Source organism: Stegodyphus dumicola, chromosome 8 (genome assembly GCF_044657685.1).
Source record: "Stegodyphus dumicola isolate Sdum_Otavi_A_Nest chromosome 8, ASM4465768v1".
In the NCBI taxonomy this organism is placed as follows: Eukaryota; Metazoa; Arthropoda; class Arachnida; order Araneae; family Eresidae; genus Stegodyphus; species Stegodyphus dumicola.
The window spans coordinates 15043377-15061910 of NC_140775.1; the positions used below are offsets into that span (position 1 = coordinate 15043377).

The following is an 18534-nucleotide window of genomic DNA, read 5'->3' on the forward strand; positions in this document are numbered from 1 at the left end:
TACAGTACAAAGTCTTTAATCCGAACTCGTCGGGACTTCGGCGATTCCGGATTAGGGGTTTTTCTGGATTATAGATCATCAATTTCGGTAAGATGGCATGCAGAAATTATAAAATTAAAAATATGAAACCATAATTTATGAAATAAAGAGCAATTATGATCTAAAAGGGTATCAAAATTTACAAAAAAATAGCTTAATATTTATTTGTTTACTTTATTAAACATTTCTTTCAATGCAAGTTGTTTAAGTTGCTTCGTTTTTTGTGCTAATATTTTCTCTTTAATTCTATAAACAGACATAATTACTTATTCAGTTCCACTGTTCAAGTCCAATAATTGCTGTGTCAAGAATACCGACTAACTTGTCAATCGAAATTTTTCCGTTTTCAATAACCTCTTTGTCACTTTCTTCACTATCGGAAGCAGTACATCGAAACATGCTTTCGCTTTGGCAGCTCCAGAATCGGAAACTTTTTGACATAATCAAAAATTCAAGCTTACTTTTTATAAAATCGCTCGAACAGTCTGCAAAAAATAATAAGCCGGATTCAATTAGAAGATTAAGAAAGAATGCAATCTGCAACATTAACTGAAATAGATAATTAGATTATTTTAGCCTAGCTTATACCGTCCATTATACATTTAATGCGCATGCGTAAACGTATCGTGCGCATGCATAAAGGTATTATGCGCATGAGTAAACGCATTATGCATTTACGCATGCAGAAAGTTTGTAGCTTTGAGGTTCGGATTATAGATCATTCCACATTAAAGACTTTGTACTGTACTGTTTTTTTTTTCTTTGCAAAATGTCCAGGTGTAAAGTGTATCACACCACCGAAGAAGCATTAGAATATATGTTTTCTGTAGAGATTGAGCCAGATATAATTATTCCTTTACTGCTTGAGGTGGATGAGTTAACTGACGAAGAGTGCTTTGATGTTGGTGAAATGATCACTCCATCAATAAATGCATAAATAATTTTGGACCTAACATTACGGAGCAATTGCCATCTAAATTTAGAGCCAGTAATGAAAATGAAAATAAAAAAGAGTTAGTTCGAAATTATAAAAAAAAAAATCAGCCAAAAGCAAATTGGACAAAACATAACCCTACTTATGCTTTTGACAAAGAAGGTAATTCGTCTGGTGAAAATCCTGAGAGTACTTCAAATGTTTTAGAAAATATGAATCTACTTGAAATTTTTGAAGAAATTTTAGCTCTCGAATTTTATGAATGTGTAATAAATGAAACAGAAAGATATGCAAAAGTGTGGAAGCCAGAGTTTTCAGTTACAATTGATGAGTTGAAGAGTTTTGTTGTTTTTCCGATTTTCTCTGATTACCATACTTTACGTAATGAACATGATTACTGGTCAGAGGAAAATCTCATAGTACCGATAGTACAAAATGTAATGTCTCTAGATAAATATTTAGAAATTAAATCTGTAATCCATTTTGCCAACGATAATTACGCAGCAAAGCAAAAATCGGACCGGACATTCAAAATAAGAAAATTAATCACACATATAAACCACAGTTTTCAAAAATTTGAAATGTTCAGTAGAATTATATCTGTTCATGAAATGATGATTTGATATTATTGTCATCATTTTTTCAAACAATTTCTTAAAGGCAAACCTATATAGTTTTGCTATAAATCATGAGCCATGTGTGGAGTAAAGGGCTACTGTTATAATTTTGACTTACACTGCGGTGTGGAGAATTTGGACAATACTCCTGAAATTTCGAATGAACCGCTTGGAACATGAACGGTGAAAAAAGTATAAAAGACATCCGAAGACGGAACTACTTTCTTTCTTTCATACGCCCTCGCTTGGCGACAAATTTCTCTCCAATCCACGGTACCATATTACTATCTAAATTTTTTGTTTACATTTCGAACTTTAAGCCTAAAATAGGTCCAAAAACGTGGCTTTTGCACTTTGAACATACAATTTAAGCTAAAAATCCTAAACAAAAACAAAAAATTTAGACAGCAAAAATGTAAAGTTTCTAACCTAAAATATTTGACAATAATTCATGTACACAGCAATATGTTTTAACTTGAAAAAACATCACAGAATTGCACAATTTATGCAGCAAAGAAATCTACGAACTATGCAAACCTCACTTTAATAAATTAACATAACAACAATAAATTTCAAGAATACTATGTGCACAGCGTTCTGTTTAAACTTTAAAAAACATCTACGAAATGAACAATCTAGGCATTGCACGCTAATCAACAAAATAACACTAAAATAACTAAAATAAATTTCAAACAATTCAAAAAAACAACAATAACGACAGAAATTCATATTCTACAAAATATGAACAAGAATAAAATAAAATGCACTTACCATGAATGAATTCTTCTTCGAACAGCGAAAACACCAATTTCAAACATCACCAAAACAATTTCACCACAAATTTGTTAAAAGTATTTTCTCTCATTTCAGAATGACGATGGGAAAATATATAAACCACCAAATAAAACACAAAATCGCATTTCCGATTATAAGTAGGCAACGTAGCTTTAACATGCCGCCACATAATCTCTATCGTATTTATATGACAGTCAGACTTACTATCTACAAAATTGATACTATCTTTCACAAATAAATGTTTAAAACCTTCTTCTCCTAAATATTTGTAAATTTCCAGCTACCCGAAAAAATAGTTGGGTACTTTTCCGTTCCTTATCAGATTGATTGTTTCTTTTAATACTGCCATAAAATTACATAGAAATTTTACCAGATAGCTCAATTTTATGCCCTATGGCTATTTGTACCGTCAAAACGGAAAATTACCATTTTTATATAAGGAGCATGAATAATAATATATAACAAATATCCTAAATGCATCATTTTTAGATTTTGTGTGATAATAAATGAGTTCTTTGATAAGGTCATCCATAAAAGTAAAAATTATGTGCACATTGAAATGATCATTTTGATATCTGAAGCAAATTAAGGATTTCTTAATTCTGGCAAAATTTGTATGTGAAAAACAAAAATAGGACTTGGGGTCACGTGATATGAACCGGCAAATCAGGATCTTGAACCATGAAAGCATAGTAAATTCTCAAATTAATGTCTTTTTACAAATTTATTGCCTTTATTTATTGGCTTTTTATTAAATTTTAAACGATACTACAGTGTTTATGCCTTCAAAATAAAAAATTCTTGAACAAACATTTGTTATTATTTTTTATGTGTATACTGTATCGCGTCGCCAATAAAGTCTGCTTGGCAAGATTTGCGCCGGCGAAACGAAAAATTACCAATAGTTGTACCAGGCACATGACTAAAATTTTGCCAACACATCATAAATTGCTTAATTATCACACACCTCATGAAATAACTAGCAAATCCAAGTTTCCACCTAAAAAGGGTTGCCACAGAAACCAACATCGCCCCCAAAACTACCGGAGAACACGCAATTGCGCCAAATACCAGCGCACAACACATATCGCCACATTTGGCGACCTGAAGGCGCATATAAGAGTAGTACCTCGAAGACATATATTGCAGTTACGTACCTCAAACTGGGAACAAATTTTAAAAAAAAGCGTTAGAAGACAATTGGCGACGTCCTCAAGACCAAAGTGACAGGCTCTGTACGTTTAGATTTTAAAAAAAAATTTAAAAACATGTTATAGATAAAAGACAAAAGCAAAGACACCAATTTCAAAAAAGTAAAGGAAGTTCTATTACGTTTTGTACAAAATGCGATGTAACACTGTGCGAAATGTTTTCCGCTATATCACACTTAAGTATTGCAAATTTGCTCAGTAAAAATATAACTAAGGAAGTTTTAGATTAGTAAAATAAGATTATTTTTTATTTTTTTTCTTCTTTTCTTTTAATGCTTTCTAGTTGGTTTTAATTTCACAAAAGAATTCATATTTTTTTAAGCAAACTCGTAATTTCTTTAAACACAAGATCAGAGGACAGTTACTTGTTCTTTTATTACTAGAAGTGCCCAGTGATCTATTTATAGATCACCTATTATCTGAACTGTTAATTAAGGTAATTGAATAAAACATCCTAATTACTTTATTTATGATATATGAAATGTAATTTAAAAATATTTCTCAAAAGTTCTCATTTAAAAATAATTTGGGCATTAGCAGGTTAACAGAAAAGTACTGAAAAAATTTCTACATTTTTTATATAAAAACTTACCAACAGAGCATTTGTCACAAATCACAATTTCATCAGGGGGTTGTGATGAGCCACTATCACAAACAGTACATGCAATTTCTCCCTCTGGTGGTGGACCTTTGATGACATTTACAGAACATTTTAAATAACATATTTACTTTTAAATAACAAGGTATAACATAAAAATATACTACATACCTATTCTAGTAGAAAAATTGTGACTACTACTAAATTCTGAAATTCATTATGTTAATTATAAAATTCATTATTATTCGATAGCATTTTAAGTCCTTATAATAATACCAAAAGCATTAAAAGATTAAGAATAAATTTTCAGCTTTAATGCCCATTTCTTACTTAATAAATTCACTCCGTAAATGAACAAAATTAAATATTGAAAAAAAAAAAAACTTTATATTGAAAACAAACTCAATCTGCATTCTCAATGAGAATGAAAAAATTTGAGCAATCTAAAATGCTTACAATAAATCTTCTCGAGAAAATTGCATCTTATTCTAGACCGGATCTAATTTGATCTTCCGATCTAATTCTAATTTTATATATTAAAGAGAGAAGACAGAGACACATGATAAATAAAAGTTCAATTTTAAATTCATAATTAATAAAGCGATAAATACACATATTAGATAAATTTCAAAACAATAAAATTCATGAAAAATATTATTTTATCCTTATACTGTTACAAATATACACTGTTCCAGAAAAATAAAAGGCATATAAAAAATTGATTAAAATTTTAGTTCATGATAACTGGGAATTTGGCAAAACTTATTTGTATATATCATTAACCTTTTAACTGTCATGCCCGAGTAGCACTGATGTTCAAAAATGTCACGCCCGAGTATAACTCAGGGTAATTTTTTTTTGAGTGCCTCGTATTGTTATACCTGAATATATATCGGGAGACGTTTATTTCAGCTTCATCTCTCTGTCAAACCCGACTACATCTCGGGAAAAGTTAATGTGTGCTCAATTCAATAGATGACAACACTTTACTGAAGATTTTAAAGGTTAGAGGTTATACGCTCTTTGGTTCAAAGTGCACGGGATCTTTTTGTTGTAAAATGGCATCCAGTTCTTTGAAAAGTTATGTAGATGATTTATATTCCTCAATCAAAGATGAAGGATGAGTGTTTGATGAGCAGTTTTCATAATACTTCCATGGTCAGCTTCTAAAATAAAAAAATGGAGATATACTCAAGCCTAAGATTGTTTCTGACTACAGTCTAACTACGGGTGGTGTAGATCGCTGTGATTAGGAAATATCCTTTCATCCAACAATCCGAAAACGTCATAAAAAATATTATAAAAAGATATTTTTACATTTACTAGACAAGGTACTCTGGAACTCATATTTGCTCTATAAAAATGTAGTTGGGAAACGTATTACATTTTTAGAATTTCGAATGCAAGTTGTAGAAGAGCTTTTGCATAAATATGATGATGCAGCTTCTGGACAAAAGAATGTTGGCAGGCCACCTACAATAGATAACCCTGTCCGTCTTACTGAACGACATTTTATATCCCATATTCCTCCTACTCCTGCGAAACGTGAGCCTACAAGACAGTGCAAAGTGTTGTTCGAAAAAGGATAAAAATGGAAAAAAGATAAGGAAGGAAACACGATTCTGGTGTAGTGATTGTGGAGTTGGTTTATGCTTGGAAAAGTGTTTCCAGTTGTACCACACAAGACTGAATTACTAAACTACTAATAGGTATTCACTTTTATTTATTTAGAAAATAATTAATTTTTTTCATTTTTAGAAAATAATGCTCCACTAGAAGCGAACTTTACAACTGCCATGTTGAGTGGCAGCAGCCTCAAGCAAATATGCAGTGGCTACAAAACTTTAAAAATTTTACCCATGTACTTCAAATATCAATTTTTAACTACTTAAGTATATTTTATTTTGTACTAAACATTTGATTTTTGCAATAAAAAAATGTGACAATTTGTGTACCCAAATCATCAAAATAACTTGACAGTTAAAGGGTTAAATCAAAATATATTATCAGAAATAATCCTTTACCACCTAGTAATATAAAAAGTATTTCAAAATATTTATAGTGTTTCCAAATATATCTAAAATTTACCAAATCTGCACTGGCACTAAACATAAAGAACACCTTTTTAGTTAAACTGGAAGAAAACAAACTTAGACTGACACAGATTTTTTTAGATAATACTCTTTGATTTTGAGAATGGTCAAACATAAATCCATCTTCATCAACAACAATAAAAATTTTTTGTAGAGGTGTGGAGAAGCAACAATAAAGAAAATTATCAACGGGCAAAGCAAAGAAAAAATGAGCATCTGTTGAAAACACAGAAATAAATCATGAAAAATCTAATACATTAGATTTTAGAAGTACTGGATTGGTATCAATATCATTAACTAGAAATATATTTTAATGTGAAATGCTTCAGAGAAATTCAGGTCATCAAATGAAGAAAATTTTTGGATAAATTGTGGTTAAGTGCCTAAATAACCTGTCAAAGATTTGTTTATGTCTCCTTTTTGAACAAAGAAAAAAATTTTACATTAAAGAATATAAATTCTATGTTCTACAGAAAAAATAAATCTTTCGTAACTAACTATAGCTGGCCATTTAAACAAAACTCTGTGTTTAGTTTAATATACTTTTAAGTTCTACAAATATAGTATAAACACCAAGATCCCGATTTGACGGATTTTTCCAGATATTAGATTAATCAGTTTAGATCTAGTAAGATGTCAAGTAGAAATTATGCAGTTAAAAATACCAAATAGTGGTTATGAAATAATGAAGCTTTATAACTTTAAGAGAATAAAAATTTGAAAAAAAAAAAAAAAAAAACTCAAAATTTGTTTTATAACCAAAACTACCATAAACAAAAGACTCACTTGGCCTTTTTAATTAGTTTTAATTAACAAAACACAATTAAGATAAAACATTACAATTAAGGGTGTTATAATTACACTTTCAAGTTACAAAGTAAATCTCGGGGGACACCATGCTCAGTCCATGATTCCCGTACATCGACTGACTGCTAGAGTTTTTGTTGGCCGGTGTTTTGTCCTGGTGGCCGCTAGGTGGCGCTCGTTAAGCCATGGGGTTACATGCCCTCTGGCTCATACGATGTCTCGCCGAAGCGCCAGAAATATGTTTCTTTGGTCTGCCTCGTCTCCGAAGAGGTGCTACAGTCCCACTATCTCTTGAAACAGGCAGTTCATAAGCACGTAAGGCTGAGCTGTGATAAGGACTTCATCTGGCTTAGCTGGATCAGCAATATCATACATAGTGGGTGAATGATTTTTTACCGCTAAATAAGGTCCTTCATGTTTAGGCATGAATTTTTGGCACTTTCTATTCTGTGATGTTCTACAAATAGGATGTAACGTCACCCATACTTTATCACCTAGTTCATAAGAAACCTTTTGACATTGACGATCATAATATATATTTTTTTTGTCTTGCTTCTATTCGACGTGGTCTTTAATCTCTGCAGTTAAACGGGCAAATCGTTTGAGATATGGGGTTATCTCAGCCACGAAGTTATCATTATCAATTAATGTTCTTAGTTCGTAGGTAACATCATCTGTTGTGCTTAATTCTCTGCCAAACTGCAAGAGAAACCTGCATTGTGATTAGTGGTTTCACATTTGGTAGTGTTCATGGAAAAACGAATTAGTGGCAGTTTTTCTTCCCAGGAATTCTGTTCATCTCCGACCAGTATGGCAAGTCGAGGTTTTAAATTCCTATTCTTACATTCTGATGGATTTGCTTGGGGATGATACACAGGAATAAGGTCTTACTTAATTTCGAGAAACTTGCAAATTTGTTGCATAACGGCACTTAAGTGTCCAGCCGTTGGAGAGTCATGGTGCTCTTGTAGCATTCTTTCTCTTTCCTGGATAGGGACTATGAGTTGGGCTTCTGTTTCTACTTCTGGTGAGTAACGATACAGAACACCCTGATTAATAAGATAATCTCCGCTAGTCCAGTTTGCGAAGTTTTTATCTTTTCAAGTGCTTTCGAAGCAGTCAATTATTTTTTTAGTTCTTCGTTTTTCAACTGTTCTCGAATTTCTTTGGACTTTCTTACTGGAAAATCGGCTGATATTGCAAATAGGTCACAAGGAACATCTTCATTTACATTCGAGGGTCTAGACAACATGTCTGCTAGCATATTAGCTTTACCAGACATATATTCAATTTTCGGATTATAGGACTGAATCTGAAGAGCCCATTTTGCCAAACGACATGATGGTGACTTTATGCTTATAAGCCATTTTAATGGTTGGTGGTCAGATGCTATAATTATTTCTTGGTTTTCGACGTAACCTCAAAATTTCTCCAGAGCTCAAACTACTGCAAGTGCTTCACATTCAGTAGTGGAGTAATTTTGTTCTTCCGGCATAAGCAAACGACTGGCATACTCAATAACATGTTCTTCTGGGCCTTCTCCTTGAATAAGGACTGTTCCTAGAGCATAACTGCTAGCATCTGTGCGGATATGAAACTGCTTTGATCCATCTAGTTGTTTTAACACAGGGGGTGTTATTAATCTTCTCTTCAATTTTTCAAAAGCTTCCTGCTGTTCAGGACCCCAAAACCATTGTACCTTTTGGTAAGATTACTAAGTGGTCTTGCAAAGGTCGCAAAGTTTGGAACATATCTTCTGAACCATGAGCAAGTTTTCAGGAAGGACTGAACTTCTTTTACATTGGTTGGCACAGGGATTCTCTGGATACAGGATACTTTTTCAGGGTCCACTTCAATTCCATTCCTGGTTATCCAGTGACCTAAATATTTAACTCGGTCACATGCAAAATGACATTTTTCTCTGTTAGCCTGACAAAGAAAGTCTCTCGAAAACAGTTTGTAAATCTCTTACATGTTGATCAAAAGTCCCTGATAAAATAATGACGTCATCTAAATAAGACAAAGCAAATATATCCTTTAGGCCTGCTTTAAATTTGTCAATCAGGCGCTGAAAAGTTGCGGGTGCATTTCGTAATCCGAAAGGCATGCGCAAATATTTATATGTCCCAAATGAGCAAATGAAAGCTGTTTCATCTTGATCAGCTTCATGTATTTTGACCTGATGATACCCTGATTTAAAATTAATGGTTGACATAGGCTTCTGTGAGAAGATCGTCCATGCATAGCAAAGGGTACGTGTCTGCAATAGCAGTGGAATTTAGTTTGTGATAGTCGACGCAAAGTCTTATGCTACCATACGGTTTAGGAACCAAAACAACAGGACTGGAATATGGAGATTCACATTCTTTGATTATACCATTAACCAGAAAAGAATCTAATTCTTTTTTCAGCAATTCTCTTTTTGCAGGATTCATTCTGTAAGGAGGTTCTGCAAGTGGTGGACTATTTCCAGTATTAATACGATGTTCACTATATGGGGTTAGGTCTCCCCCCTGGTTCGAAGCAACTCTTGAATTCTTGCAGTAAAAGATTTAGTTGAGTATGTTGTTTTGTACTTAGATGTTTGCCTTTGTCGCTTCGAAGATTTACTGAAGAGGATGTTTTGAAAACTTTAACTGAATTGGTAATTTCTACAGTTCTTGTCTGAGAGTCTGAAATGGATGTAGAATTCTCAGCCTTGGAAATCACCTTGTAGAAAGGGTATTGGACGTGTGGATTTTCACAGAAATGTCAAGTACCGCTGAGGACACCTAAGACAATCCCAGCAGATTGGAGAAAGTTTGTACCTAACAGTGTTCTGTTTCCTTTTGCTTCAGGCAAAACAATTAGTTCTGTAGGTACCACTTTACCTTCAACATTAAGATCCACAATGATAGTCAATGCAGCTATGTTCCTCTGTGCTCCATCAGCGAGCGTCAAAGAAATGTGTTTGGGTTTAAACCTAACTTTGTTCCTTTGCAGCATATGGTACAACTTTTCTCCAGCAATAGAGTGTGATACACTGGTATCAGCACAGTAGCTTTTACTCTGTTTTCCTATAGCAGCTTTTTTTACTCCACAAATTTTAAGGACAATTAAACTGGATGGAGCTGTAAGTGATTCGAATGTAAACAAATTGACACTATTTAAAGACTCTTTTGCTTCTCCTTTAGATCTTGAGCAGATAGGACATTTAGATTGTATTTATCCAGGAGTTCCACACCTGTAAAATTGGATGGTACTTTTCTCTAATGAAGCGTCCATGTTCTTGGCAACTATATTTCCTGTTGTTTTCTCATAACTAGCTTCTCTAGCTATTGCAGTGGACTTTTGATTTTCTATCTGATGTCAGGAATCCACTTCTAAAATTTGGTTTCTTAGATGGCGCTGAAGCTTTCTTTAATCCATGACGAATATTTTCATACACATCCAACTTCTCTGCTAATTCCAATGGTTGGTTCCATTTTTCCTACTTATCCATGAAATGTTCTCTCAGATCGGAAGATTTTTTCTTCTTAATTTGATTGCTAATAATTAGGTTTTTAAGCTGTTCAAAATCTTTAATGTTAAGTTATGTTATCCTTCAAAGTATGATCTTATTTCAAAGTAGAAATCTCTCCAAGTTGTATCTGGGCTTTTATTATGTTGCGCAAAAAAAAAAAACTGTCTGAAAAGGTCAGCAGTTAACCTGTATCGCTTAAACATTTCCTTAATTTTGAGATTCTTTCTTATCTTCTCTGGCAATACGTTGTGCTATTTCTGTTGGCAATGAAGTAATCAGATAAAAAACCCATTTTGATTCTGGAACATTTAAAAATTTCAATTGACGTTCAAAAATTGTCAAATACAATCCAACTCTGTCTTCTTTAGGGTTAAATTTAGGGGCAACTCTAGTAATATCAATTTTGAGTTGATCTATTCTGTGATCTATCACTTCCTTTTGAGAAATTTTTTGCAACTCCAGTTGAAGTTTTAAAAATACCATATTATCATACTTCCAATGTCCGTAGAAAACTTCAATATTTGTTTCAAGAAAAATTATACGTTCAGAAATTTTATGAATTTCTTAACTACCCCTAACAATTACATAATATTTGAAAAACAACATCGAACAAAATCATTCATCTGAGATTACTTCGAAAACGAAACTAACATTTTACAAGGATTGATACACTTGCCAAATTTAGTAAACATAAAATACCCAAAATAGAATTTAACATTAATAAATCTTCTATTAGTTGTGCTTGTGATGTCTACAAAATTCTAAATGCTCTAAGAAATCAATTTTCGACTATAGTTCTCTTTGAAAAACACAATTAGATGTATAAATGTCCGTTAATATTATTCATAAAATAAAATAAAACACACAACTCATTCATAGATAGCAATACAGTTATAAAATGCTAAAAGAATTATGCACACAGAAAACATTTATCAATTGAAATAAAAATAACATTTTGCTACGTAAACACTTTTCGTTCAGAATCGAAGCAAAATTTTACTTCTGTTGAGTTCCAGTGAAATCAAAATTAATCTTCATTTAGAACATAAAATTAAAACACAGGAAATTCAAATTAAACTCAATTATTTAAACAATGTAAGACAATATAAATTCTTAAAAAAACAACATATCTAAAAGGGAACACCTACAGCTTATATATACTTTATATATGATTCTGTTTCTTTTTTAACGACACATTTTATTCCATATTATTAAAGTATTAATGATGTTATAGTTAGAATTGTATATTGTTTATTAAATGAAAATTTGTTATCTTATTAAGTTAAATGCTTATTATGTGAAAAATCGCTTATCTGTTATCTCCGGGTGAAGATAAAACCAGTACTTCATACGTTTTCTAAAATAACCTTTGGGTGAGAACTTCGTTGGTGGAAGTTGTACCTAAAACCTGGAAAAGAATACGAGTCGATGTCCTGGAGTCTTGAACATGTTTTTTTCTCGACTGGATAAATCATTCGAGCTGCACGTTGAATAGCCAAATATAACCAAAACTACCATAAACAAAACTCACTTTGCCTTTTTAAATAGTTTTAATTAACAAAACACAAGATAAAACATTACAATTAAGGGCGTTATAATTACACATTTAAGTTGCAAAGTAAATCTCGAGGAACACCATGCTCAGTCCATGATTCCCGTACATCGACTGACTGCTATAGTCATTGTTGGCCGGTGTTTGTCCCAGCGGCCACTACGTGGCATTTGTTGAGCTGTGGGGTTAGTTTGTTTTATTCAGCATTTCTTCCAACACAAATTGTTTAAATTGCTATGCCACTTTCTTCATTCTTGGTAGCCATATTTTCCGGATTTAGAACAATAACAAAAATTTTGCTATCTGTTCATTAGTTGATTGTTGATATTGTAATCACAATGAAAAATTTATGTTATATCATCTTCATTTATTACCACTGTTTCTTCGCCAATTCTATTAATTGGAAAATTTTGCTTTTTGTTTTACTTGAAAAACCTAGCTTACCTAGCATCTGCTATATGTATCATGAGTGGTGATGTATCATGAGATTGGTGATTAAAAATGTGTTGTTCCACTAAATTTTGTCTTGCTTCTATCATGTTGATGAAGTTAAGCCTCAATTATATTAGTTTAATTATTTATTATACTTTCACATATTATCACGCACATGCTAAAGGCTTATTTGAGTCCTGAATAAATAAATTCCTACATATATTTAAAGCTTACCCAGTGTTGGCATTAGACATTTTGTAGCCCAGTCTATGTGTGTCCTAAATTCTGCTGCAAAGTGAATTTCTGAATTTTAAAAATGTTGTGACCTAGTATCTTTCATAAATTCAAAGAATTTGCTAGCTCTTAATTTTGTTGCTCTGTGCTTTTTTAAATTCTAATTTGCTAAAGTTTAAATTCTAATGCATTAAAAATTTTGCCTTTCCTAAATTCTGCAGCCAATGCAGCTGCCACCAGCTCTAGTGTTGGTCCTGGGTTTATCTGAATAATAAACCAATTATTCTCAATTCAAGCAGAACTAAATGTCATCTTTTTACTAATGAATATCATTTACAAGATCTTTATTTGCATATTTTTTGCATAAAATTCAGTTAAATTTCTCCTTATCAACACATTCGACACTTCGCAGTACAGTTAACCGTCACAATGCATACTATTAATATAAAAATTTACCATGCTCTATGGTATTCAATTACTAATTTTTTTAATTGATCAGACATTGTTCAGTGAATTACTTCTCAAACTACTATGTGTTGAGAGTCATACCATGATGAAAGCAAAAAATAATAAGTAATGATTTGCCATATCGGCATCAGGGATTAAAAAATTTATTCATTAGCTAAAAATCAGCAATGTTTCAGTTTGAGATATATGACAGATAAAAAGGATTACAGAGCTAAATTATTGATTATATACAGCTGTCCTAATAAATGATTGTTTTTTTAATGAGGTATTTTATTTAGTTCCAAAGTGAAATTAAGAAACAGAACTCCCAACATACACTATTATGAAAACACATCAAAGGCGCAAAGCATTCATAAAAAAAAATTGTGGTTTGGAAGTCTGGATTTTAGATCATTTCCGATATTAGATGCCTGGATCTGTAAGTCGAAAAAAGTAGCATATGACTTCAGTAATGTGATTTTAGTGATGACATAGGTATGGCATGACCTCTGATGTCATCACAATTTCAGTCTCCAGTGGTTCCGTATGTTAGATTCTTAAATTAGATAGTGATTAGATTCTTAGTCATTTTAATTACGTATCTTAGTTTTCATGAAACTTTTAAAACTATATTGCTAATTATCCATTGTTTACACATTCATTTTTTCTTTCAATTAATTTTCAGTTAATTTAGGTTTCTTATTTTTAAATTAATTTTTTCTCATCCATTGTTAAGTGCTTTCTGTCATTTGGATGGTTAGCACTTTTGTACTAATTTTTTTTGAGTTGGCAGTACTTATTTCTAATTCATTATTTTTAGACCAAAAGGGCTATTAGTCTTGAAACACAATTTTGTGTTGTTTCACTTTTCATACGAGTCTGTTGCCAATCAGAAAATTCTTTCATATTTAATCAGTCTCTTATTAATTAATAATCTATTTAAAAGCAATAGATGCAGGTTTTAAGAACATGATTTTTTTAACTTTTTAATCACATTGATTTAAATAAAAATACATTTAATTCACGATGTACCTAATTAAAAGCAAATATTTTTATAGTATTAAATACTTTTCCACTTTTTAAATATACAGAAGATATATAAAAGTCCCATATTAGTCTGAATGTATATTCATCTAATATCCTATAAAGTGTTTTGCTATTCTAAGTGGGCTATTCCTATGGATAATCCCTACTGTTAAACCATATTAAACTTTAAAAGGGTTCTTTTATGAGATCATTAAAATCTTTCAGATTCCCCCCCCCCTTTTTTTTCTCTCTTTATTTAATTGTCAACACTTTTCAGTGAATTTCCTGTTCTACTCAGCTATTTATTTAAACTTTATCAGATTCTGATTACTAATAAAAATCCCCATTCTTTCACTGTTAAATTTCTTTATGTTGTTACTTGGAAAATGCTGCAATTTTTAAGTTATCTCAATTGCTTAGTTCTTAGCAATGTTATAATCAGGAGAATAAATACCATTTCTTTTCCTGTTTAAGTACCCAATAGATGGCATTCAGGCTACAAATCGCTTTGTTAGCACCATAGAAGTGTGAGGGGGGGGGACTGACTTAAAAACAAAATTTGTAAAGCAATAAAATCATCAATATTAGTATTTAATTGCATAAATCTATTTTGCACCTTTTTGCAATACTTTTCCTATTACTAGTATTGTTTTTACAGAATTTGTCTATCAATAATACAATATAATCTACCTCCAGAAGTTGAAAGAAAGTTTTTTAAATTGCCCTTTACCTAAAAGGCAAACAACTCAAGTAGTTTTTTTTTTTAACAATATTTTCCATACTAATTTATAAAACAATAACATATCATATTCTTAGGTTTATATATATATATATGTATGTATCGTATATACACATACGATACATATATATATATAAACCTAAGAATAATTTTAGCTACCTAGCAGAATTAGAAGCTACCTAAGCTAAGATGACCAGACATCCCGCTTTTGGTGGGACAGTCCCGATTTTAACAATTTGTCCCACGTCCCAGGGCGTTTTAAAAATGTTCCGATTTTCGGAAAGAATGCACTACGAGCGAGCTAGGGAACGGCGGGAGAATACGGTTTTTCCGGCGGCCATGTGGCTAATTTGCCAGAATATGAGTCTTATATTATTTTTGTTAATTTTATAATGTTAAATTTTAATAATAACAAATAATTGTTGACAACTGATCATCGAGAACTGCTTATCAAAGTTCGCATTGTTGATCAGTTGTTAAAATTCAACCAACATTGTTTGGACTTAATGGCATTTTTTGGTATTGCCAATGACGAAAAAATTTTGCAACTGCTTCCCAGGCGATGTACATCATACTGCGTGTTAGTGAAACAAATGATGTCAACCAATCAGTTACTCAGACAATTTTGGTACGTAATTTATTTATTTATTTCATAAGCACATAAATCTCCTTGAATTTAGCAGACAGTGCACTTATTATTTATATTTTATAGTGGCGGCAAAAGGTCTAGCGTCGGCCTTGAAAGTGATGCTTACGACTTACTTTACGGCAAATTCAGAGAAAAAATAATACAAGTTAGTATTATTATTTAGAAAAAATATAGGATTAATATTAAAATAATTTTGAAAATATAGTTACTTTATAACAAAAAAATTAATTTAATTTTTAAACTATGAATAAAATTTGTTCATGTAACTATGTACCTATTTACTGTGTTTTTAAGCAATATATATAGATAAAAATTTATAATACAATTTATAAAAAATTACTTCTTTAGATTTTTAACACAATGAGTAAGAACAGAAGATGCAAATTCAAAGATGATCTAAGAAGTGAATTTCCTTTTGTTAAAAAAACTAAAAGCAATTATGTGCTAAATGTGAGAAATGTAATGGTGAATTTTCTATTTCGCCCGGCTGGAAGAATGATATTTCACAGCACTTGGAGGCATAGAAACATAAAAGTTATTTAAATACGGTTGATCTTTACATTATGGTAACTTGGCGATTTTTTGGCGAAAATTTGGCAACCAACTCTCCTACAGCAACCCTCTATTTTTTTTTCCCCGCCGCCATTTTGTCTTCACGAAGTAAAGACATGTTTCTTTTCTTTTTATCTACTGAACACTTCTTCCAACAATCTACTAGCCGAATTACACTTATGCTAGAAATTTTATCAAACAAAACTGCTTAATCATGACAAATATTCACTGCAAAATTGGGAAAAAGTGCACAATACCATACTCCTTACGAGTTTTTCAAAATAACACATACACATAAACCATGTACACACCGACTTATTTTTACTTAAAAAAACATCCCAGAATTGCACAAAAATGGCATCGCGCACACTCTTCACTATATCCATGTACACTGCTTTTTTCTCATAAATTAGAAAAATTTCACGAAAATACATGACAATTTTCTCAATCTTTAAATCCGGTAAAAAGAACATATATGAAATTACCTGATCGCGAAAAAGTATTTACCCTTTACAAATATGAACATTTCCACATATAAAATAAAAAAAATATCCAAAAACTTTTACCTCTAAATCATCTATTACATTATACACGTCACCAACGAATTCATACCGCAAGCATTACAAATACTTAGTATCAAATATTTAAATTATTTACATGCACGTTTATTTCAACTTAAACGTATACCAAATTCCTACAAACATAAAATTCACAAAATAACTATCATTTAATTAAAATATCACTAAACCATGTACACGTCGACTTATTTTTACTTAAAAAAAAATCCCAGAATTGCACAAAAATGGCATTGCGCACACTCTTCACTATATCCATGTACACTGCTTTTTTCTCATAAATTAGAAAAATTTCACAAAAATACATGACAATTTTCTCAATCTTTAAACCCGGTAAAAAGAACATATATGAAATTACCTGATCACGAAAAAGTATTTACCCTTTACAAATATGAACATTTCCACATATAAAATAAATAAAATATCCAAAAACTTTTACCTCTAAATCATCTATTACATTATACACGTCACCAACGAATTCATACCGCAAGCATTACAAATACTTAGTATCAAATATTTAAATTATTTCCATGCACGTTTACTTCAACTAAAACGTATACCAAATTCCTACAAACATAAAATTCACAAAATAACTATCATTTCATTAAAATATAATTAAATTCAAAAACACTACTTAAAATATAAATGAGCACATACATTAAATTAATAAAAATTACCTTACAATCCTAATTACTTTAAACTAAATCATTGCTAATAACAATTTTCCCAATAATACCAAATTCCTTTCCACCTTACATTTAGAACAATGCATAAAAATAATATCCTCAAATAATTAAAAATACTAACTTACCTAATCTTCTTCATAATCTTGATTACGTGGCGGATACACTTTTCTAATTCATTCAATAAAATTATTGAAAGATTTTTTTCTGTGAATTTTTCCTCCATACTTCCTCCGCTAAATAAAAAGCAAACTTCTCTTTATCACAATGCCTAAATACCCATTTCGAATTTACTTTAGTTAGGGCCGTGGGATCCAAAAATTAAACAACACTGTTTCACACAACACAGAATAAAGCTAAATACAAAATTTCCACATTCTTTCCCGATTTCCCCCCTTTTCCGTTTAAAGAACCGTAATTCGTCCATTAATATCACATGACATATCCCATGATCTCTCATTTCCCTCACGCAAAATAATGCGTAATCGGAACTGAGTACCAAAGTCCCAGGTAGTAACCTTTATCGCCTCCAAAATGTCGCCAAACTACCAGTTACCATATTGTAAAGATCAACCTTAAATACTACTGCATTTTCCTCTAAAATGCAGGAATTCTTTCGGAAAACAATTTATGGAGATGAAGAAATGAAATTAGCATTAGCAGAAGGACTTACGTCTTTTCATGCTAATAATCACAATCACTCCTTCAGATCTACAGAAATTGTCCAAAAGTTATTCAACAAAAAACAACAGCAATCTACTAAAAGAAATCACTTAAATGAGAAATATGCCAAAGAATAAATTAATACTATACATAACTTTTAATGTATTATATTTGTAAATTGTACTTATGTTGAAATTTTAAAAAAATATATTACAATACTATTTTTACGTTCTATGAAAATTTGCATTGCTTCATACAGATCAAATTTTTAATATAGATTCCCCCTCCCGTGGTAAATGGTGTCCCGCTTTACCAATGTTAAAATCTGGTCACCTTACCTAAGGCGAACTTTTTAACATGTAAAAGAGAAAAAATTCTTAATGTAT

General features: G+C 31.3%; 1 protein-coding gene across 2 annotated transcripts in view; it reads right to left on the minus strand.

The window, feature by feature from the left end:
• The window catches only part of LOC118193872 (metal-response element-binding transcription factor 2-like), a 48893-nt gene that overhangs the window by 26361 nt on the left and 3998 nt on the right, over positions 1 to 18534 (minus strand). For both annotated transcript variants that reach the window (XM_035365035.2, XM_035365034.2), the window contains exon 4: positions 4189 to 4284. In XM_035365035.2, the coding sequence (XP_035220926.1) occupies positions 4189 to 4284 (96 nt within the window). The remainder of the gene's footprint in view (positions 1 to 4188; positions 4285 to 18534) is intronic.